Source organism: Vulpes vulpes, chromosome 1 (genome assembly GCF_048418805.1).
Source record: "Vulpes vulpes isolate BD-2025 chromosome 1, VulVul3, whole genome shotgun sequence".
Lineage (NCBI taxonomy): Eukaryota > Metazoa > Chordata > Mammalia > Carnivora > Canidae > Vulpes > Vulpes vulpes.
In genome coordinates, this window is record NC_132780.1 from 73,141,925 (window position 1) to 73,167,196 (window position 25,272).

At 40.5% G+C, this 25,272-nt stretch overlaps 1 protein-coding gene across 1 annotated transcript in view; it reads right to left on the bottom strand.

The window, feature by feature from the left end:
• Nucleotides 1-25,272, bottom strand: part of FNDC1 (fibronectin type III domain containing 1) — a 102,090-nt gene that overhangs the window by 15,190 nt on the left and 61,628 nt on the right. The window contains exons 12-17 of the mRNA XM_072766825.1: nucleotides 23,731-23,831; nucleotides 21,086-21,197; nucleotides 19,733-20,152; nucleotides 7,528-7,596; nucleotides 5,434-5,577; nucleotides 3,112-3,342 (exon numbers count right to left, since the gene is read on the bottom strand). Of these exons, the coding sequence (XP_072622926.1) occupies nucleotides 3,112-3,342; nucleotides 5,434-5,577; nucleotides 7,528-7,596; nucleotides 19,733-20,152; nucleotides 21,086-21,197; nucleotides 23,731-23,831 (1,077 nt within the window). The remainder of the gene's footprint in view (nucleotides 1-3,111; nucleotides 3,343-5,433; nucleotides 5,578-7,527; nucleotides 7,597-19,732; nucleotides 20,153-21,085; nucleotides 21,198-23,730; nucleotides 23,832-25,272) is intronic.

Below are 25,272 nucleotides of genomic sequence, written 5' to 3' on the forward strand. Positions count from 1 at the left end.
CTCTTCTGAGAGAACAGTTCAAGAACAGGAGCAAGTGCATGTTGCGTCTGGATGGGGTATAAAGTTGGTACCTTCTGGTGAATTCAGATGTGGATAACAAAATTGTACACACTTCTTGACAACTGCTGGTTCCCTACTTCTCTTCCTTCTCTTTATCTCCTACATTTCCTGGCCTTCTTCATTTCCTCAGAACTAATCACCTTGACTGACCTTGACAGCACAGAGGAAAGGGCAGCAGAAGAAAAAGTGGTGACTTCCACACAGGTATTTAAGAATTTCCTGGCAGAGATATACACAATTGTCCTTCACATGAAACAAAGGGATTGTTGATGGTGAGTGCTGTGTGTGTGTTTGTGTGTGTGTGTGTGCACATTTGTACAACTGAAAGACCCCCAGACTCTCGGTGGCCTCCTCACCCATCTGGTGAAGGCTCTCCTTTGGTTGCTAGTTGTTGAATATCTGTGCCTGTCCCTGACCTCAATGTCTGGTGACAGCAGTCAGGCAGCTCCTTCTGCCCTCTTTGCTATGTATGGACCCCAGCGGGCCCCTGACACCTGCCCAGCCTTCAAGGAGGCCTCAGAAGGGCCGAATGAAATTATGTCGCAGCTCAGCACCTCCTCTACATTAGTCTCCCATGTTATACACAAAGGAAGAAAACATTTGTGAGGCATTTCCTTTGTGCCAAATATTATTCTAAACACATTCAACCAAGTTTTATTTTGATTAGTTCTCTGGCTCCTAATATGTAAGCATTGATATCCCCACTTTGACACAAGAGACAAGTGAGTCTTAGAGATGTTAAATATTTTAGTTCACATCCATGAATTCATTTAACAGATATTTACCATGTGCTTACTATTTGTCAAGCACTATACTCAATGCTGGAGTAAATTGATAAAATGGCAACTCATTTTATCAGAAACTGAAGGAGTAGCAGGGCAGACAGACAAGCAGAATTATACAGCTGTGAGAACCACAAAAGAGTAATCCATGTGCCTGGAGGGGTGTTCTGAAAGGGTTCTGAAAATAGGGCCAAACGCTAAAGGATGGAAGCACTTAAGGAGCACGGTAGGAGGTAGGGAGGACTCCAGGTGGAGGGAATACCAGGAAGGAGGATAACGAGGGAGGAACCAGTAGGAGATGGTCTCAGGGAGATATGGTGGGGGAACAAGCATGAGATGAAGCTAAGGAAACGCAGAATAATGAAAATGTTCAGTCCCCTTGGGTCATACAGGTTTTTGCTTTTCATTCTAAAAGAAAGGGGAAGACATTACAGGGTGGCACAACCACATTGTCCTGGATGCCTCCCTCTGGTGCTGAGTGAAACAGATCAGCTATGGAGTATGGATTGGGTGGTCTAGCCAGCCAGCCACTTTTAGGATATCCAAGTGACAAGTGGCAACAGCCCAGGTTAACCTGGCAGTTAATGGAGAGAAATGGATGGGTTCATGAGAAACTTGGAAGGTAAAATTGATAGAATTCAGTGATGAATTGAATATGGTGGGGAAAATTAAAGAAGATCTAAAGACAATCCCATGCTTACAGAAATGGGGTGGGGAGTGGAGTCATTCTCTGAGACAGGAAACCCAGATCAGCAGGTTTGGGAATAAGAAGGATCATGAGTTTGATTTTGGATATGCTGAGTCTGAGATGCCCTGGAGACATCCTGGTGATGACACCAAGTGCTGATCCCATTTTAGTGTTTGAAGCTCGGAGGAAAAGCAGGCCTAGCCTTGAGCTATAAATCAATGACTCATCTCCAGGATGAATTAAAACCATGTTCCTTGGGTGAGATCCTGGACAGAGAGAGGATGGAGCAAAAAAGAAAGAGGAGTTGAGACCAAGCCTTGAGAAGTTCCAACATTTAATGTTGGGGCAAAGCAGACAAGCCTGGGAGAGAGACTTAGAGGTTGAGAGAATCGGGTCACAGGTCAAGGAGGAGGAGGAGGTCAACAGCATCGAATGCATCTAAGATGCAAGCTACTTTACTGAGCAACCTGTGACTGCTGATTACTTTCGCAAGAGCAATTTTGGTGACATAAAGAGAATGGATTGTAGTCACGCAGCTCACCAACGGTACACCGGAACTAGAAGCAGGTGTCCTGGGCCCTAAAGCCCTTTCCACACTGTTCCCCAGAGGAATTCATTCTTCTCTTTCTGAAACAAATACTGTGTGAGAACTTGTGAAGAGCTGCGGCTCTCTGCACAGGATTTCCTCCTCTGATGACGACAGTGATGTCAAGCCATGTGTGCTTATAGTGGTGCGGTATGTGACAACGGCTGGTGCTCATTTCATTTACTGATAAAGAACTCCCATTATTTCCTCCTTTAGCCTTTTGGGGTATGTTGCTTTTCCTGCACATTGCAGGGCTGTCATGTGCTGAAATGTTCTATGGTAATCAATTTAGCAGCAGCTGGCATGGCTTTAAATTGGGAATGTCCAAGTCCCTGTAAATACCTCATCCACATTATCTATGCTAGGGGCATGAATACCTGTGATTAGGGCCCTGAGGTTTAGTTTCAGATTAGGTGTAGGATATATGATACCAATTTTCCAGGGAGCTTTGGACAGCTTGGGATTCATATTAATAAGAACACGTGGTTCCAAAACATACCCTCTATAGGGTAATACTTAATTCCATCTGAATTAAGTCCAGAGACAGTCTTGGTCCCAGGGTTGACTCTTATACGAGGCTGGTGCACATTATGAGGTCTTCATCACCTGTGCTACAGGATCTGACCTTACAAGTGGCTATGTGGACTCCCTGACCATGTGTGGGATTATAGAACGTTAGAGATATAATCATATTTTGTAAGGAAGAAACCAAAGTCCAGAGAGATGAAGTAGCTAGTTCAAGGTCATACAAACCAATCTGGGACTGAGATTCAGAACTTCTGACTTCCACCCAGTACTCTTTATACTACTTCAACAAGGCTTCCCTTGTGGCCTATATTTCATCCTTTTAGAAGGAGGCATTTGCATTCATCCAGCCATCCATCCATCCATCCATCCATCCATCCATCTACTTATCCATCATCTATTCATTCCTTATATTCTTTATTTTCCACCTATAGATCAATGGGAACTCTGAGCATCTGCCTTGGACACACCTGTTACCACATCTCCTGGGGTGGCTTTGTCCCAGTCCACAATGACAAAGGAGTGGCAGCCTTCCACAGCAACCACAGTGATGTTGCGAGGGGGATGCTGAGGAGCAAGGTCACTCTTCCTCATGTCATTTGGAATGATTTCATCCAGGCTATCCACTTGAAAGTGATCCAGAGCATCAGTCAGAGAACATGGGGCTGATGGGTCTTTACTTAGGTATGTCACATAAGGAGCTGGAAAAGAAGAGAGATACCCAACTGTATTGTTGGAAGTTTTCTCCAGAGGCAGAATCATAATGTCTGGTCCATGGAGCAGATCCACCCTTCAGTCTTTCCATGCTAGACAGAGGCTCCAAGTGCCATCAGCCCTGATGCTAAACTCAGAAACACATCCTTAGCTCTCCTTATTTGATCCGCATGTTTACATCTTCCAATATAGCAGTTTCTAAAGATCCTGTCACCTCATCAGCATCAATGACTATGTGTTCAAAGTAACTCTGAAAGACCCCCAAACTATAATTCAATGTAGTATAAGTCTGCAGCATTCTGCCCTTTGTATGCCCAGACATTTGGGAAGGTATGCATTGGGTCCAACTAAGACTTACCTAGAGCTCTCTTGGCACCATTCACTCCCTAGACTGTCTTGGAACCAAAACAAAAAACAAAAAAACAAAACAAAACAAAAAAAATAACAAACCTTGATCAGGATATATAGCTTCTAGCCTTCCATCCTGGGTGGCCTTCCCTAGAGCTTCAGGGATACCCATAACCATCTGGAATATTTGCACAAGGCCAGGTCTGATCAGCCTTTATAACATTACTGCTAAATACAATAAAGTTATTCATATTTATGGACAGGTTCAAGGTTTTCTACACACATTATCTAGTGGATACAATTTCTGCACTCTTTATCCCTGGAAATAAAGCAGGACATGGACTGATATCCCATGTTTCAGCTGAGCCTACTGATGCTGAGAGGGCCCACGAAGTTAGGGTCAAAAAGGAGACTACATCCAGCCCACATCTCCTTATTATATACCCTCTTACATATAAGAAATGTCAAGGAATGGGAGCTGGGGCTTCATACACGCAAGACTCTCAAGTGCTTTTAAGTAACAATTTCTAGTACTTTCTAAATGTTCCATTGCATCTTTTGGTACAGATTCTCATTCTTGGTGGCCACTGGGGCTACAAGCAATTTTTAGATCCTCTATTTTCCAATAATTTGTATGCAATCAGGTCTTGAGAGCCTGTCAATGGATCTAATCAGGAGGTTCTGGGGTTTAGATGAAACCACTAAAATCTTCTGTGACATAGGACCAGCCAGACAAAAGTAAGCCTTCTGGTCTTCGGTAGAGTTCTGTGGAACAGCAAGTGATAGCATTGAAAGCATTTTCATTTCTGTACTGGAGCCACAGAGAGGAAGACCAGAACATCCAGTGAATTCAGCCAGGCTGCTTAATGCCATGGGCCAGCATTAGTGCTTGCCTCAGGAATGCTACCTCACATTAATATTCTTGTTCTTCAAGCACATGAAATGTAGACACTCAATACTACATCTTGGCTGGCAAGAGCTGTTCTCTGCTTATGGCAGAACATTTGTTTTGGAAACAGAAAAGTGTGATATTGGTTTAAGCTGTTGCCTGTCTCCACTTGGTAATATTTTTTTCCACTTAGTAATGTATTAATCTAACTGTCTCGTTAGCGAAGTTCATTAAGGGCATGGGAAAAGAAGACTCCCGAAGGGAGTGAAGCACAGTTTAGTGAAATAGAGTTTCCTCTCGAAATTGTTTAATAACTGAGAAAGAAGAGTAAACTTCTAGATCCCAAGTCCCCGAGGCTAATGAAAATTACAGAAACAGAAGAAAACCAGCTTTGGCTCTGTGGCACCGTAAGAAGTAACCAGTAGCTCAATTCAGTAAGCTGCTCATCTTTTAGGAAGAACTTAACAATGTATAGGCAAGGCCCAGTGGACACCCCGGCTTGGAAAAGTTACTGGAACAAAAATAGTCATGTGTTCTGGTCCTGAGGATGTTTATGAGTGTTCCTTCCCCTTTGTCTATTCGAGGCAGCCTCTCAAAGCTCAACTCTGTTGGATACCAAACATTTTCCTGCATAATCCTCTCCCCTGACTCCTGCAGAAAGCAAGCTTATGTGCCTTCAAGCAGGACTGACTCACTGAGTCACCCCAAATGGAAACTTCACTCTGGGAAAGCTTTTGCTCCAAATGAGCTGCCTCAGCCAGGCCAAGAAATTAGTTATGCTCTTCCTCAAAGAAAAAAAGTTAAAAACCCATGTTTCTCTGATTAAGGAAGTTCTATTTACCAACAAATCGTTTCTTTCCAGCCAGATCGAACTCTTCTCCAGGAAAGGAGCTGATGGAGCCTTCCACTGGGATGACCTCAGGCACCGCAGCCGTGGTGGAGGGTCTGGTGGTGGTCGGTGGCCTGGAGGTCTCAAACTCATAATCTGAAATGATATGAAGGCTTTGCATTTGGGCCCTTCCAGAAAAGGAGCACCATGAACAGCCAAGAGATACCATCTCAAGGGGCACCTGGGTGGCGCAATCTGTTAAGCGTCTGCCTTCTGCTCAGGTCATGATCCCAGGGTCCTGGGATTGAGCTCCACATTGGGCTCTCTGTTCAGTGGAGAGCCTGCTTCTCCCTCTCCCTCCTGCTCATGCTCTCTCTCACTCTCTCTCTTAAATAAATAAAATATTAAAAAAAAAAGAGATACCATCTCAACATTCAACTCAAAACTAAAGCGCACACACATACACCCCAAAATAAATGCTGTGCCTGAACATAATTTGTTCCTAATGAAACAATATTCTTCCCACTTCAGTCCCCTCAGAAAAGCAGCTGTAGATAAAAGAAAGGAAGAGGAAAAGGAAACACGTATGAGCAGAAAAATGAGGTTTTACAATTAGAGCGGGAACCTTAGCATTCAAACGGTGTAGCATGCTCCTGTTCCTGGCCCCTGGCCATTCTCCGCCTACATAATTTTCTCTTTCAGCGCCATAAAAGATTCACATCAGAAAATAAACTTGATTTTTAAAAAATTTACCTTCTGCCTATGGGCCTCTTTGCTGGGGAGGTGGTGAGATGAATTCTATTTTAAAAACTAATCCTTTAATATTTAAAAAAGAAAACTCTGCTCCCTTTCAACTGCTCAAGATAATAAGAAAGTAAGAAACAAGCACAGTATTTTCAAAGGTGCTAAGAAACTTTTTTCTTCTGACATCTGTTGTTTTTAAGTTAGTTTTTTTCTTAAACTGTGAGATGAGGGGCACCTGGGTGGCTCAGTGGTTGAGCATCCCTGCACGGAGCCTGCTTCTCCCTCCACCTAAGTCTCTGCTTCTCTCTGTGTGTCTTTCATGAATGAATAAATAAAATATTTAAAAAACAAAACAAAACTGTGAGATGAAACCACTAACTCAAACTTCACTATGACTGCATCAAAGGTGACATTATTCTTACATTGGTGGTTTGATGGCACTGGAGCCACATATATCAGCAGACAAGGAAGAACCAAAGTGAGAATATCCGAGTGTCAAAGGCCAGCCTTACAGTGGGGACAAGATGCCCAAGCAAAAACTGCAGACACAACTTATAAAACACACAGAACCGCCACAGGGTCATGAATAGAAAATCTGCACTGGTTACATTTACTGAATGGCTGCTCCAGATTCTACCCAAGGCAATTTGCATTCTTAATCTTATAAGCTTACCCCTACTTGAAAAAAATTCTGTGATAAAAAAAAAAAATCAACATTTCCATAGCATTACTTTTTTTTTTTTTTTTTTTGAGAGAGAGAGAAAATGACAGAGCATGGGCATGCTCACAAGCCAGGGGAGGGGGGGAGAGGAAGAGGCAAAGGGAAAGAGAATTTCAAGCAGGCTCCACACCCAGCACAGAGCCCAGCAGAGGGCTCCATCTCATGACCCTGAGATCATGACCTGAACCCAAATCAAGAGTCAAATGCATAATCAACTAAGGCACCCCAGCACCCTCAGAGCAGTGCATTTTTAAAAAGAAAAAATCTAATTAGAAAAGGAGAGAAAAGAGAACAACGAAAGGAACCAAGAGAGAAAGCAGAGTGATGGGTTAAACCAGTGACAGTAGAAGTTCACAAATGGCGGTGGAAGTGGAGGTCCAGACAAGCAACCTGGGAATTCCAGGGTAGGGAGAGAATGAGGGCTGCAGTATGGGGGCCACATTCACATATGAAGCCCACTGTTTTTCTTTGGATCAAATATGAACGGGGGCGCTAACTTGGAAGCTGGGTTATAGCTACCTTCCCTGAGCATTGCCATGCAGTCCAAGTTCTGAAGGAAACTCCAAAAATTGAGATCATCCACCTAGTAATCAAAATGAGAGAAACTGTCCAAATCCAAACTGTGTAAAATCAGTTCATACCTTCGTCATAGATAACGTATGCCTCTTCTGTGGGCATTGCAGTGTCAGTCTCCAATCCAGAGAAATCATCTAGTGAACAAAGAGGGGTGAAAGGCTTCTTTTCAGTGGCTGGTAATTGTGCCTGGGGCACAGTGTTCAACCCCTACCATCCTTCCACAGGGGTCAGCTGCCAGGTCAGGGCCACCCAGCTTTCTCAGAAGGAAGACTTCCTCTCCTGTACTCTCAGAGAAGGTGCTCAGAACACCCCCTGGGCATCAGAGGAAAGCCACCTCTCTCAGCAGCCCACTCCCCAGTATAAAGTGCCTTCTGACCTCCTCTCCACACACCGTGTCCACCTACCCACCTGCCCAGGCAGCTCTCAGGAGGCTGGCTCAGCAGGTCACAGGCCTGAGAATAGGCATTCTCAGAAAGCAGGAGAGTGGGAACTGCTGCCCAGGGTGGGGATAAAAATCCTTCAACCTGTGAGCCCCCTCGTTCATCACCCCTTCATCCTCTCTATGCACTCAATCTTGCCACAATCACATGTTCTGGAAGCAAGATGATTTTCTGCCTCTCCTACATTCTACCTTCGGGCAAATCACACCAATGTGAGTTCCCTACGATTCACTGCTTGCCTTCTAACCCCCCACCCTTTCTGGTAGGAAGCCCACAGCCCAGGGCCTGTGAGATGCCCAGACACCTGCTTCACCATTGAGATGGTGACCCTCGGTGTGTTCTGATGGGGCCAAACGATGTCAGCAGGACAGAGATTGTAAATTACCATCCACCCTTCAGGGCTCAGGCCTGTCATTTCAAGAACTATTAAGACATAATCTTTCCTTAGGTCATTCCAATGTCAATATTCTTGGATCCAAGAGGAATTACTTCTGGGTTGTTTCAAATCAGACAGTTTTCAAGTTCACACCACCCAGTTTGGGGCTATCTTGCCTTTGTTTCCTTGGATGCTATTTTCTTTTCCTTGTCAATTTAACTTTTAAGAACATAATCTTGTTTTTCCTCATTCTTGGTTCACATTTGTTTCTTTTCATTATTATTTTTAGCCAAATCAAAAAGGAATAATTGAATAAATGAATACTTTTTACATCTCAGAGTGAAAAAGAAAAGGGAAAATGATAACATTTCCTTGCTGGATTCTCTCTGTTGAGTGTAATTCCTGAGGTGCTGGAATACTGAAGTATGCGCAGCAGGCCACAGAAATGATGCCTTTTACCTGCAAACTGGGATCGCCTCTTCAGAGAGTGTCGGTTAGGTCTTCTGGCAAAAGTAAACATCCTACTGAGTGATTTAGTGCTCTTTTTTTCCCTTAAGCTCAAAGTCAGGCATAATTTTCCTAAAATAGCACCATCTTAACTCCAAGTAAAAGTAACTTCCAGATGTAAGAAAGTGTATTTTTTTAAAAATTGGCCATAAGAATTTGTCCCACCTGATTGCCATTTCGAAGCATTTGGAACTACATAAAACTAGATGCTTTCTATATCAACTCAGCGTCAATGTCAAAAGCTTCCACTCCTTCACATAAAAGAGCCACAGATGGCAGCCACCAACATGGTAGTATGGTTCATTCTCTTGAGTAGTGTATCCAAATGGTCATGAAAAAGAATGAGTATAAGATGTCACCAAATAATTAGGGCTTAGCTCGAGATATTTAACAAAACTATTTAAAAAATTCTGAGTAGAAGTTTAGAGAAAAGGTAAAAGCCATTTGAAAACCAAGGATGTCTGTAAACTGTACAGTTGGTTGAGTTCCACTGAATTTTCAATTATTCTCCTTGTATTTTCTGTCTTGAGAGTGAGCTGTAGATGGGTGGAATGGTTTTCCATAATGACTGATATTTTTTCTGACACATGTCCCAAGATCATGTTACAAATTATTGAAGATGTTCAGCTGGCTCAAGCATGCATGATAATCCACTGTAGAAATGGAACCTGAAAAAAAAATCACTGACTTTTACTTCTCAATTAGAAAAATGGAGAATGCCTATAGCTTCAGATATTGCTTAGATACCTGAAGATAAGTAATTAGGTATCATGAAGAATGTGAGATGAAGTAGAAAACACTGTCTCTACTGCAAGAAGTTTATTATCTAATGGGGAAGTCAGATCAAGCAAAAAGGAGGTGTGTGTGTGTGTATGTATGAAGAGAGGGAAGTGTAAAATCAACAACTGAAAACAAGCATATAATTTATATCTGTGCTTCCAGGAATATACATAAACATATGGCATCCATAACAAATGAGGAAGTACATAAATACTGCTTGAATTCCTGGAATGACTGAATGACACCAGGTTATTCCTAAAATGTTATTTTAAAGTAGTGTTTTAAAGGAAAAGGGGTGCATGATTTAACCAGAGGAGTCAAGACTTTGATATTTGAAAAGATTATTTTAAAATTGGAGGGCTAGAAACAAAAATTTTGGACTTTGCCAGGGGAATGTAATAACAAATGGGTGACTAGGTGGGGGGTGTGGAGTAGGGGGTCTTAAACGGCAGGTATTCATTCAGTGATCACTAATGCAGGTGCTAGATCATAAGCACTACCACAATGAACATTTCAGGCTACTAGCCTGCAAAGTGCCATGGCCAAAATGTTGCTCACTAAATGCTGGCTATGTATGCATGGAGCTCCAGCACTAATGGACTGCACTAATACAACAAAAGAGAAAGTGCATAAGGAAAACACAAACTTGAAAGCACAGTTAAGAGGCATGGAGACAGGATACAGGTAGTTCTGCAGTTCATGTGTGAGGGGGAGTCTTGGGACTGTCCCTCAGCTGACATCAGAGCCTCTTAATCTCTTTGCTTTCAGTATCATTACAGGAATTACAAAATAAATATCAAGGCCACTACGAGGTGTTTGACCAAGAAATGACAAACTCCACTGTATTTCATAGATAATGCCCAGCATTTTCCAGAGTAATTGTGACTGCTTTTCATATTATAAGCCATCTTTAGAAGCTAATTCCCACTGAAGATGCCTGCTCCTTTGCTTCTATCCAACATTGGCCCTGATAAGTTTCATCCCAATGATGAATGAAGCAGGGACTCTGTGTGGTAGCCCCAGGCAAGTGGAGGCTGGTGGAAGGAAGCCCAAGAAAGAATAACAATTTGAGTATTGGGCCAAAAGGGCCAGCCTATAGATGGAGAGAATAATGCAAATGTAAGAAGTATGATGAAGGGGAGCAGATGATGGCAGAGTAGGAGACCCCTAAGCTCCCCTTGTCCCATGAATACAACTAGATAACTATCAAATCATTCTAAATAACCCAGAAATCAACCTGAAGACTGACAGAAGAAAAACTTCACAACTAAAGGGAGAGAAGAGGCCACACTGAAGAAGGTAAGAAGTGTATAGATTCAGCTTGGAAGAGAAACAGATCATGGCTACTGTGGTGGGGAGGGAGCCACCATCACAGAGAAGGGCAAGAGACATACTAGCATGCATGGGAAAAATGAACCCCCATAGCAAGCAACTGGCTTAGAAACTGAGAAGGGCCAAATTTCGTGACTTCTAGCAACCGTGGAGCTTAAAGCCTAGAGTTTTAAAGGTCAGTGGGTTTGGCTCTGGGAGAGCCCAGAGGACATTGAAGCTGCCCTTGAAGAAAAGAATGAGCAAACAGCCATGGATATACAGCATGGAAATAATGATCTGGAGAACACCTGGAGCACATAACGAGGAGGTTATTTACTCATCTCGGAGTGAGTCCCAGAGAGTCAGCACTCACAGAGAGACCACTCCAGGAACAAAGGAACTGCCAGGCATCATTTCCCTCCCCTGCCTATCCACATAAGCACAAGGCCACCTACAGGAAGCAGCTCACAGACACTAGCTACCAAACTTGCTTACACCAAGCCCCACCCCCCAAACTCTGGAAGAACTGCCCTTCTGAGTCACAGATGCCTCATTCCCAGCATGACAGGCCCCCTCCACTAGAAGACCAGCCCAAACTGCTGCCAGCACCTCATCTTCTGACCCAGGAGTTTTGCAGCGCCTCAGTTCTGGCAGTGGTGGTGACAGGTCTCATTTCACAAGCAGACCAGAACATACCTGGTCGAAACTTGCGAAATTCAGGCTAGAGACCAAACACTACCTACAACAGATAAAGAGAGCTTATGTAGATGGCTGGCCTGAAGGACAAAGTGGCCAGGACACAATAGCAGTAGAGCACATGCAGCCCATATTGGAGATATTCTTAGAAGTACCAGGCCCTGATGAATAGGGGATACTGCTCTGCAGGGCACTACAGGACCTCTTCTTCATAAAGCCATTATCTTCGAGAGCAGGAGACATAGCTGACTTTCCTAATACACAGAAATAGGCAGAGAGACTTAGACAAAATGAGAAGACAGAGGAATGTGTCCCAAATGAAAGAATAGAACAAGGCCACAGCCAGAGATCTAAACAAAACAGATATAAGTAACATGCCTGATGGAGTATTTAAGGCAGTGATCATAAGGATACTCATCAGACTTGAGAAAAGAGTGGAAGACATCAGTGATACCATTAACAGGGAGATAAGAAATAACATAGCAGAGATAAAAGGCTCAATAAATGAAATGAGAAACATGCTTGATGGAAGGAGTGGCAGGCTGGAGGAAGCATTGGGATGAGTTTATAACCTAGAAGACAGAATAATGGAAAGTAATCAAGCTGAACAAAAGAGGGGAAAAAAGAATTATGCAAAGTGAGAATAAACAGGGAACTCAGTGGCTCCATCAAATGTAATAACATTTGTATTACAGGGGTCCCAGAAGAAAAGAGGTAAAAGGGGGCAGAGAATTTATTTGAAGAAATAATAGCTAAAAACTTCCCTAATCTGAGGAAGGAAACAGAAATCCAGATCCAAAAGGCACAGAGACCCTTCCTCTGCCAAAAACCAACAAAAGCAGATCTACACTTAAACATATTGTAATTAAAGTGGCAAAATTTAGTGATAAAGAAAAACTATTAAAAGCAGCAAGGGAAAAGAAGACAGTTACATGGAAAGGAAATCTGATAAGGCTATCAGCAGATTTTTCAGCAGAAACTTTCCAAGCCAGAAAAGAGTGGCATGATATACTCAAAGTGTTGAGTGGGAAAAACCTGCAGCCAAGAATACTGTATCCAGTGAGGCTATCATTCAGAATAGAAGAGATAAAGAGTTTCCTAGACAAACAAAAACGAAAAGAGTTCATAACCACTAAACCAGCACTGCAAGAAATATTAAAGGGACCTCTTTGAGTGGAAAGGAATGACAGTATGAAGGTAGGAAACACAAAAGCAGTAAAAAGGAATATTTCTGTAAAAAATAAGCCAGGGAACTCACAAAATAAAATATGTAAAATATGATGCCATATATGTAAAATATGGAGGGAAGAGGAGTACCAAATGGGTTCAAACTTAAATGACCAGCAACTTAACATAGACTGCTACATGCAGATGATGTTATATATAAACCTAATGGTAACCACAAATCAAAAACCCCTAATAAATATGCAAAGAATAAAGAGAAAGAAATCCAAATATATTACTAAAGAAACCCAGTAAACATCGAAGAAAGACAAGAAAGGATCAGACAAAATCTTCAGAAACAATCACAAAACAAGTAATAAAATGGCAATAAATATATAGCTATCAATAATTACTTTGAATGGAAAGGGACCAAATGCTTCAATCAAAAGACAAATGATGACAGAATGGATAAAAACAAGATCCATCTAAATGCTGCCTACAAGAGGCTTATTTTAGACCTAAAGACACCCGCAGATTGAAAGTGAAGGGATGGAGAAACATTTATCATGCAAATGGATATCAAAAGAAAGCCAGAATAGCAAAATTTAAATCAGATAATATAGACTTTAAAACAAAGACTATGATAAGAGACAAAGAAGGGTACTACAAATAATAAAAGGCACAATCCAATAAGAGGATACAATAATTGTAAATATTTATGCACTCAACATAGGAGCACCTAAATGCATAAAACAGTAACAAACACAAAGGAACTACTCAATAATAATAAAATAATAGTAAAGGACTTTTTTTTTTTAAGTAAAGGACTTTAACATCCCACTTACATCAATGGCCAGATCCTCTAAACAGAAAATCAATAAGGAAACAATAGCTTGGAATGACACTAGACCAGATGCGTTTAACAAATACATATTTAGAACATTCCATCTTAAGACAACAGAATACATATTATTTTCAAGTGCACATGGAATATTCTCCAAAACAGATCATATATAAGGCCATAAAATAAGCCTCAACAAATTAAAAAAAAATCGAAATCATACATTTTTTTCTGACCACAATATATGAAACTAGAAGTCCACTAGAAAGAGCACAAATACATGGAGGTTAAATAACATGCTACTAAACAATGAATGGACCAACCAGGACATAAAAGAAGAAATTTAGAAAGTACATAGAAACAAATGAAAATGAAGCATATATACCCACAAAAAGAAAACACAACAGTTCAAAATCTTTGGGATGCACCCAAAGCTGTTCAGAGAGGGAAGTTTATAGCAATACAGGCCTACCTCAAGAAGCATAAAAAAAAAGTTTCAAATAAACTTATACCTAAGTGAGCTAGAAAAAAGAAGAATAAACAAGACATAAAACTATTAGGATAATGGTAATAATAAAGATTAAACAGAAACAAAAATAATAAAACAGATCAATGAAACCAGGAACTGGTTCTTTCAAAAGATCAACAAAATCGATAAACTTTTACCCAGATGCATAAAAAAAAAGGGAGAAAGAGGACTCAAATAAACAAAATCAGACACAAAAGAGGAGGAATAATAACCAATGGCACAAAAATACAAAGGATTATAAGGGAATATTATAAAAAACTTTATGCTAACAAATTGGACAACCTAGAAGAAATGAGTAAATTCCTGGAAACATATAACTTCCCAAAACTGAATCAGAAAGAAATAGAAAATTTGAACAATTACCAGCAAGGACATTAAATAAGTAATCAGAAAATTCCCACAAACAAAAGTCCAGAACCAGATGGCTTCACAGGCAAATTCTACCAAACATTTACAAAATAGCTAACACCTATTCTCTCAAACTATTCCAAAAAATGAAAGAGGAAGGAAAACTTCTAAATGCAATCTATGAGGCCAGCATTATTCTGATATCAAAACCAGATAAAGACAGCACACACACACACAAAAAAGAACTATAGGCCAATATCTCTGATGAACATAGATGCAAAAATCCTCAACAAGATATTAGTAAACTGAATCCAATGATACATTTTTTAAAAAATCACTCACCATGATCAAGTGGAATTTATGCCTGGGCTGCAAGGGTGGTTCAATATTTGTAAATCCATCAACATGATATATCACATCAACAAAAGAAAGGATATGGGCAGCCCCGGTGGCTCAGCGGTTTAGCGCCGCCTTCAGCCCGGGGTGTGATCCTGGAGACCCGGGATCAAGTCCCACTTCAGGCTCCCTGTATGGAGCCTGTTTCTCCCTCTGCCTGTGTCTCTGCCTCTCTCTCTCTCTCTCTCTCTCTCTGTGTGTGTGTGTGTGTCTCATGAATAGATAAACTCTTTAAAAAAAAAAACAAAAGAAAGTATAAAAACCATATGATCATTTCAACTGATGCAGAAAAAGCATTTGACAAAGTACAACTTCCATTCATGATAAAACCCCTCAACAATGTAGGTTTAGAAGGAACATATCTCAATATAAGAAAGGCTATATATGAAAAACCCAGAGCGGTTATCATCCACAATGGGGAAAAATTGAGAGCTTTACTCCCAATATCAGGAACCAGACAAGGATATCCACTTTCACCACTTTCATTTGACATAGGACTGGAAGTCCGAGCCACAGCAATCAGACAAGAAAAAGAAACAAAAGGCATCCAAAATGGTAATGAAGAAGTAAAACTTCCATTATTTTCAGAATACATGATAATCAATATAGAAAACTCAACAGATTCCACCAAAAAACTGCTAGAACTGATAAACAAATTCAGTAAAGTTACAGGATACAAAATCAAGATACAGAAATTGTTGCATTTCTATATACCAGTGATGAAACAGGAGAAAGAGAAATTAAGAAATCAATCCTATTTATAATTGCAACACAAATATAAAATATTGAAGAATAAATCTAACCAAGGAAATGAAAGATCTATACTCTGAAAATTGCAAAACACTGATGAAAGAAATTGAAGATGATACAAACAAATGGAAAGAACCTCCATGCTCACGGACTGGAAGAACAAATATCATTAAAATGTCTATACTACCCAGAGCAAACTACACATTTAATGCGATCTCTATCAAAATACCAATAGCTTTTTTCACAGAACTAGAAAAAAATAATTCTAAAATGTTTATGGAACTGGGACACTAGGGTGGCTCAGTGTCTGCATTCGGCTCAGGGCGTGATCTTGGGATCTGGGATCAAGTCCTGCATCAGGTTCCTTGCCGGAAGCCTGCTTCTCCCTCTGCCTGTGTCTCTGCCTTTCTGTGTCTCTCATGAATAAATAAATAAAATCTTTTAAAAAATAAAAATAAATAAAATAAAATGTGTATGGAACCACAAAATACCCTGAATAGCTAAAGCAATCTTGAAAAAGAAAAGCAAGGCTGGAGACAACAGTATTCTGGACTTCAGACTTGTCTTAATGAAAACAGTATGGTACTGGCACAAAAATAGACACATAGATCAATAGAACAGAATAGGAAATCCAGAAATAAGCCCACAATCATATGGTCAATTAATCTTTGACAAAGCAGGAAAAACTATCCAATGGGAAAAAGACAGTCTCTTCAACAAATGGTGTTGAGAAAACTGGACAGCAACATGCAAAAGAATAAAACTAGACCACTTTCTTACACCACACACAAAAAGTAAACTCAAATGGATGAATGACCTAAATTTGAGATCTGAAAGCATAAATATCCTAGGAAAGAACATAGACAATAATTTCTCTGACATTGGTCATAGTAACTTTTTTTCTAGAAACGTCCCCTGAGGTAAGGGAAACCAAAGCAAACATAAACTACTGGGACTACATCAAAATAAAAAGCTTCTGCGCAGCAAAGGAAACAATCAACAAAACTAAAAGGCAACCTATGGAATGGGAGAAGATATTAGCAAATAACATATCTGATAAAGGGTTAGTACCTAAGATATATAAAGAACTTCTACAACTCAACACCAAAAGAAATCCAATCAAGAAATGGGCAGAAGACATGAACAGACATTTCTCCAAAGAAGACATCCAGATGGCTAGCAGACCCATGAAAAGATGCTCATCATCACTTATCATCAAGGAAACGCAAATCAAAACCACAATGAGATATCACCCCACACCTGTCAGAATGGCTAAAATAAAAAACACAAGAAACACAGGATGTGGCCAGGATGTGGATAAAAAAGAACCCTTGTGTACTGTTGGTGGGAATGCAAGCTGGTTAAAAATAGAAGGGCTCTACAATCCTGCAATTGCAATGCTGGGTATAATCCTGCAATTGCAATACTGGATATCTACCCAAAGAATACAAAACTAATTCAAAGGGATGCATGCACCATTATGTTTACAGCAGCATTATTTACAATAGCCTGGTACCCTGCTGGTGGGAATGTATAATGGTGCAGCCACTAAGGAAAACAGGTTAGCCGATCCTCCCAAAGTTAAACACGGAGTTACCATTGGACACAGCAACTCTCTTACCAAGTATATGCCCCCAGATAATTGAAAATGGTGTTTTAAAAAATTGTACACACTTCTCATAGCAGCATTATTATTACAGCCAAAAGGGGAAAACAACCCAAATGTCCATCAACCAATAAATGGATAAAATGTACTTTACCCACACAACAGAATATTAATCAGCAGTAAAAAGAATAATGTACAGATCTGTTTTACAACATGGATGAAACTTGAATACAAATCAAGCTGAGTGAAAGAAGCCAGACATCTTGTAGGATTCCATTTATATGAAACGTCCAGAATAGACAAACCCATAGAGACAGAAAGTGGATTCGTGGTTTCCCAGGCATTAGGAGGAGGAGGGAATGAGGAGCGGCAGCTGATGGGTATGGGGCTTCTTTTAGGGTAATGAAATTGTTCAAGAATTTGATGGTGGTGATGGCTGCACAACTCCGTGAAAATATTAAAAACCACTAAACTGTACACTTCAGAAGGGCGAACTTTATGGTATGTGAACTAAATCTCAAAACTATAATTTAAAATTTTTAAAATAACTATGATTAGAATTAATACAAGAAAGAAAATAAATTTGTTAATGGAGCAGTGTAAATAAAAAAGGGAGATCAGCCATATGGAATATTTTTAAAATAATAATTATCGTACATCATAACATTATATAAAGATTATATGTTCCTCTCCGTGAATTTACTTTTTTCCCAAGACTTTGTATTGATTTGTACTCATTTTGAAAATGCTGCCTAGAGGCAAATTAATAATTAACATTTGGCTACTAATTGGGCCTGGGCTCAGGAAGTGGAAGGATGACATTAAGTGAAGTGAAAAACATAACCATATATCATGATTTCCCCCTCAAAAAAAAAAAGAAGAAACAAAAATACCGATAAAAACATGGACTTTCATGCCAAATAAAAGTCCAAAAATCCGAAGTAAATGAAAAGAAGATGACATAAGCCCTCCATAAATGTAGACCAAAGATAATGCAAAATATTCATAATGGTTATAATTCAATCCAAATCCAATATAGTTACTCTTCTGTTTGCAATTATTAAATAAATAATTGTTCCAATTAAACTTAGATCAAAAAAAAACACATCAATGTATGTAGAAGTAAAACGTCAAGGGAAGCACATAATATTTTCATACCAGATATCCAAGGTAAATTCCAATTCGTGCTCACTGGAGAAAATGATAGTGTGCGAATCTTCTTCACGATGGCCCTCCTATCAGCATGTTTCCTTGTCCTTTGGTGTCAATTTTTAGATGTGTCCAATGTTCCTGTTTATTTGGGGCTTTTCTGTGAGAAGACTGACTTCAAACAGAATTCCCATTTTGAATACAGCATTCAAGTTCAAGCTTATTACAGTCAACAGGGCTGCGTAAAGAATTCTGGGCGTGCAAAATGATTCCTGAAACGAAGCACCTTCACTCTGTATCAGCTTAAAAAGACATAAGTTTCACAGCCTACATTGTGATTCATTTCAACCTAAGGGAAAGAAGGTGAATTTGTCTCCTCCGAGCCTGACATAGATGCAAGATGACCTCTTCCAAAGCAGCCTGAACAGAGACTAAGCCTAAAAGATGATGACTTTGCAGCTCCACGATGACCCGGCCAAAGTGTCCTTGCTTCCATTCTTCAGGGGGTACTGGCCATTTTCAGCAGGAAGACCGGTCGGGGGCAGAGGACAGTCCTGACTGGGGGCCCCACAGCAGAGGAAATAGCACAGTCCTACCCTGCTGCCCCCAGAGGCCAGCTATGCAAGGATTAGCATTTTGCAAAGGGAGAACTGATGGAGAAAGTGTTCAGCTGGCAAATGCACTTAGAACATTCTACTTTTCTTGGAAACTCACAAGGAGCTTATTCAATGATCTGAACAGGGACACCTGGGTGGTTGGCTCAGTGGCTGACCATCTGCCTTTGGCTCAGGTCATGATCCCAGGGTTCCGGGATCAAGTCCCACTTTGGGCTCCCCGCAGGGAGCCTGCTTTTCCCTCTGCCTATGCCTCTGCCTCTCTCTGTGTCTCTCATGAATAAATAAATTTTAAAAAATGATCTGAACAATCCAACAATAAGAAATCATTAACCTTGTTTAAATCTAATCACAGAATCTTCTTTTAAAATAAAATGACATGTAGAAATCTACAAATGTCTAGTAATGCACAGTTGGGGAAACGCTAGTGTATACTTGTAATGTTTCACGTTTTAGCTAAATTTTTGACGTAGGTTATGATAAGGGTTGCCAGATAAAACACAGGATGACCACTTACATCTGAATTTTAAATGAACAGCAGATAATTTTTCATATTAAGTATGTCCCCTGTCATACTTTTATTTGCTAAATCTGACCACCCTGGTTGTGACACAGGACCCCTGAACAAAGCTTGGCTGACTAGAAACGCCTCTAGTTGCCATCCTACTGTGCCCCCTCCTTACCCCTCCTGGAGCCTTTGGGACCTTACTCTGAAATGCTATATGCTAGTTTCTCAGGCCACCATGACAATGAAGGCGGTTACCTTCTTCAGGGTAGCACTCTGGGCGCCCACTGGAGCCTGTTATGAGGTTGCCATCTTCATCATGCCGTTCTAGGGTCCCAGGGGGACAAGTGGGAGTGGGGGTGGTGGGTTCAGGGGTGGTGGTGGTGGTGGTGGTGGTGGTGGTGGTTGTCTGTGTAGTGGTTCGAATGGTGGTTGTTGGGCGCGTAGTGGTGGTCGTGCGGCGGGTGGTAGCAGTCGTTGGCCTCGGGGTCGTCGTGGTAGGTCGTGTGGTTGTGATGGGGGCACGGGTGGTTGTTTTGACAACCTCCAAGCCCACTAGAGGCTTCCCTCCAAGACTCAGAATAGGCTTATCCTGGGCACTGGCCAGGGGTTTGCCGTGCCGCCCCTGCCCAAAGAGGGGCAGGCCATCAGGGCTCACCACAGGGGTCCCTCCCAGATCTGAAACAAAATCAGACAAAAGCTGTCTTTGGAAATCATCCAGAGAAAGTAAAAACCAATTGCAAAGCGTCTTCTCAAAGCTTATGGCTTCTTGGATTTGAATCAGTAAAAAGCAAAGGAAATACTAAAAGCATATCCAGCAAGGGTAGCAGTATCTGCTACGATCCAGAAATTTCTGGCCTTATTATATTGTCCCTTACTCTGTATTACCTTAGATACTGTGTGAATATTTCATCAATATGCCCATTACCCTGAAACAGCTCTTAGTCTCTAGTCCGAAAAGTAATTCTTTCCTCCTCTTGACTCCTACAACTAAGGAGGAAGAGTGTTACATTGTACTCAGGGTGGCAAACTTAATCTGTCAAGGGCCAGAGAAGATAGAGGGCCAGATATTTTAAATTTCATGTCTCAGACTCTCAATTCTGCCATTATAGGGCAAAAAAAGCATAGAGAATATACAAACAAATGAGTGTTTCTGTGTTCCAATACAACTTGAAATATGGATGCAGAAATGTGAATTTCATAGAATTTTCACGTTACAAATATTATTATTCTTTGATTTTTTTTTTCTTTTGCAATCATTTGAAAGTGCAAAAACTATTTTGAGCTCGCAGACAGTACAAAAACAGGCAGCAGACAGGGTTTGGCCTTCATGCTGTCATTTGCTGACTCCTACTGCTCTACCCTGTCCTATCTCAAGAAGGAAGTCAAGCATCACCTTTTCTGGAGGGTGGAGTCTGTAGGGTGAGGTCTGTAGAAAGAGTAGAACTATAGCTGTATCAGGGAAAATGCTAAGCTCTGCCCCTTTGGTGTACTCCTTTCCATCTGGCTAAAAGTAACTGGACCAATGGCCCCCATTAAAAATGAGCAGGGGGTTGTTATTCCACAGCTAATTCAGAACACTTTTGTTGCCCTAAAACCATCCTCACTTACCCACAATAGTGCGACCGTCTCCTCCTAGTTTAATCCGAAGAGGATTTCCTTGTGAATCCTGGAGGTACCTTCCTTCTGCATTCAATACTAACCCACGATCGAGATCCACGACCTAAACCCATGACACAGATTACAGAATATTCTGAGTGTGAATCCACCTACACAAACATAGGCACAAAGCTTCCACAGAAGGAAACCACAACAGGAGTAAGAAACATTATTTTTGCCCACATCATTCACAAGGATTAATAAGAACAAAGTGCAAAAGGGTCCCCTTTCATATGATAATCGCTTATCCAGAGAATATATAATTTTTTTTTTTTTTTATGATAGTCACAGAGAGAGAGAGAGAGAGAGAGAGAGGCAGAGGGAGAAGCAGGCTCCATGCACCGGGAGCCTGATGTGGGATTCAATCCCGGGTCTCCAGGATCGCGCCCTGGGCCAAAGGCAGGCGCCAAACCGCTGCGCCACCCAGGGATCCCCGAGAATATATAAATTGTCTTAAGTTTCTCAAATAATGCAAAAGATGTTGAAAATACTGCTCTCATTTAGTATGCTGTGTGTAATGCTGAAAAGCAGCAAATAACTAAGTGGTCATCAGTGGAAGGAACGGATTAAATAAAATATGGCTCATCCACACAGTGGAATACTAGGGGCCAATGAGAAGGATTTGGAAATTCTGCATATATTGACATCCACTGCTATGGACTCAGATTACGGACTGACCATTTTGCAGAATAAAAATATAATCAGGGTTGCTTGGGTGGCTCAATCGATTAAGCCTATGACTCTTGGTTTTAGCTCAGGTCATGATCTCAGCATCATGAGATCGAGCCCCATTTGGACTCTGCACTCAGCATGGAGTCTACTTAGGGTTCTCTCTCTCTCTGAACTCTCTCTCTCAAATAAATAAATAAAATCTTTTAAAAATATTTTTTCATTTGTGTATATAATATATATTCATTTGTGTACATAAGCTTAAAACTGCAAAGAAAAATAATCTAGGGATCCCTGGGTGGTGCAGTGGTTTAGCACCTGCCTTTGGCCCAGGGCGCGATCCTGGAGACCCGGGATTGAATCCCATGTCGGGCTCCCGGTGAATGGAGCCTGTTTCTCCCTCTGCCTGTGTCTCTGCCTCTCTCTCTGTGTGTGACTATCATAAATAAATAAAAATTAAAAAAAAAATAAAAAAATAAAAAAAAGAAAAATAATCTAGATGGACATATCCCAAAATGTTAGCAGTGGTTCTCTCTGGGGAGTGGTTTGGGGTGTTATTAGCTTAGAAATTATCTTTTCCCTATATTTCTGAATTGTTTCAACTTCTTGCCATGAACATGTATTGCTAGTGTATTAAAAACATGAAATGTTTCCGTCTGGCTGTTCATGTTGAAAACTGAAGTTGCTATAACAAAGACAATTTAATTTGTCATTAAATTGCCTAATACATAGTGCAGGCAAAAATTCCATATCCTAAGGAATTATAAAACTTTTGGGGTGGGAGAGAGAAGCTATTACTATCCCTGTTAGGGATAAGCTCATGCCCTACACTGGTGGTGCAATGAAAATTGCTTACAATGACATTTTGCTTTAATATACATTCTTCCTTTGTAAATTCCTGTTCCTTTAAGAAATGACAAAAATGTATCTTTTTATCAGTGACTAAAAATTTCCTGAAGTCTCTCAGTATGTCTTCCTAAAACTTACTGCCATAAACGGGAAGTTTTGACTGGGAATTCCTAGTCGTGATTCTCTGAAGAAATATTTTAAATCTGGTGAACATTTTAAATGTTCTGCCCATTACCCTCTAACCTGCTAAAACAAACAAACAAACAAACAAACAAACAAAACCCTAAACAGCCCCAGGAAGTGAAAGTCATTTAGCTTAAACCTATATAGAACACTAGTAGCTTTTTTTCAGCCAAACAACAATTGTTGGAAATATTCAAAAGGTGATCTGATAAAAACTGCCCATTTGATCCAGGGTTTTCTGGTTTGTTCATTTGTTTTTACCCTGCTTTCTTTTACAAAGGATTTGGGACAATTTACAGAAAAATGTGTATACACATTTGGCACCGCCTGCAGCCAGGGCGTGATTTTGGGGGGCCCGGGATCGAGTCCCACATCGGGCTCCCTACATGGTGCCTGCTTCTCCCTCTGCCTGTGTCTCTGCCTCTCTCTCTCTAGGTGTGTCTCTATGAATAAATAAATAAAATCTTTTAAAAAAATATTTTTAAAAATGTGTATACTAGTTAATCAAATAATAAAAAAAATAAAATAAAATGAAAGCTATCAAAGGTGGAGGAAAAGAAGTCCATTTGAGAGGCTAAGCATTGGGGCCCACATAATTGCTGTGGGGTTGGAACATACATTTGTGTGATCTTCCTAACCAGTCAAAGCAAACAAGAAATAAAGGCCCACTTATCTTATTAGCTATGAGAAGAAAGCAAACCAATTACTCAGGAGAATAAAATAAAAGATCTTTCTGAGTACTGGAAGAAACAATATACAAGTATATTAATGTATGAGTGGTTAAAACTGGAGAAGAAAAACGAAAGACCATTTCATTTATTTCTACACAATGCCCACCATTTTTCTCTTCCCAGCAGCATGAAAACAACTGGTATGTGTAAAGAAGTTTACCCTACCCACTTTGTTCCTTGTGGGCCATTGATAATTCTTTGTCCACTTGGTTTTCCGTTACTACCAGGAAGCACTTTCCCTTCTACATTTGGACTGCCATTATAACCTACATGGCACACAAAACAAAACAATAGCAACAACAACAACAACAAAAAAACAGAATCTGGTAAGTTCAACACTCCTGTAAAGTTGGCTTCATACCAAACTCTAAGTAGTAACATGTCATTTTGAACAGAAATACTAAACAGAATTTTAAACCAATAACTGGTATATATTAGATGACAGTCTTAAATCGGGACTTCTAAATACCAAATACGGACATCTATTAAAAGTACAATAAAGTCACAGTTTTCTGACAATATTGAGGAGAGGAGTCCAGCATAAGTAAATTTTCTCAATAAAGCTTAAGACAGTAGTGGCTATAGCATTATTTTAGCCAGTTGGAAGATAGAGGGAAGGAAGGTTAGAAGGATCGAGAAAACTATCTCTAAAATAGACTAGATGCTGTCCTGGTCTTCCCAGCAGCTTATACTAAACCCAACATCTATTCCTAGCTGACTCAGGTCCAATCATCAATCACCAAGTGTAAATGCTCAGTCTGACTTCTGTGGGGCTGCTTGAGAAACGTTTGCTCAGAGTGAAGTAGAAGGTCCAGTTAGCTGTGCCTTCATTTGCTGCTCTTTCTGTTCCTAGCACCTGCCCTTCCTCTTTATCTCTGCATTTCTGATCTGTTACACTTAGTAGAGGTCTGTTCTGGAAGCACTGTGATCCAGCCCCACCCATGGCACAAAGTATTTGGGCTTTCTGACAACTATTTGTAGGTCAGGGACTTATTTTTCTTGCTCAAATCGTTAACAAAAATTAAATATTTATTGAATTCCTGCTATCTACAAGGGAATGTGGATTTTATATCTGTTAAGGTTTGCTTAAAATAGTCCATTTTAATAGAGAACTGACCTCTATATAGGGCATTGTTCTATGTCTTTACATTGGGCTGAACTAATAACAAAGTACAGAGTAATAAACACTAATGCATTCATTCAACAATCTTCCATTAAGTACCAATAGCATGCAAAGAGAGTGCAAGGTGTCACTAAACCAAACGCTGACTTGGAGTAGATACTGTAGATCCCTGGGGTCCATGGGGACTCTAATTCATAGCTATCTACATTGTGTCCTCAATGTAAGTCACACATCTGCCTCTTACATCTGCCTCCGTGTGACAATCATCTTTAACATGCATTTTCTGGAGGCTTTAAATAACATTCGCTGATTGCAATGTCTAAGCAATTCACACCCAAGATGTGAGTTTAATCGCAGGGTATGTTGAGAGTTTTTACATGCAGAATCAACAAGAACAAAATCCAGCCTACACAGGTACCCACTTCCTTACTGTGGATTCTTTGAATATAGCCTGGCAGGTAAGCAACTAAAAATAACCTAAAACACAGGAACCCTAGTATGGCATCTGACTGTGACTCCTTTTCACAGATTAAGAGCATACTTCGTGAATTTAAAGAGGCAGTATGCGATGGAGGAATGGCGGA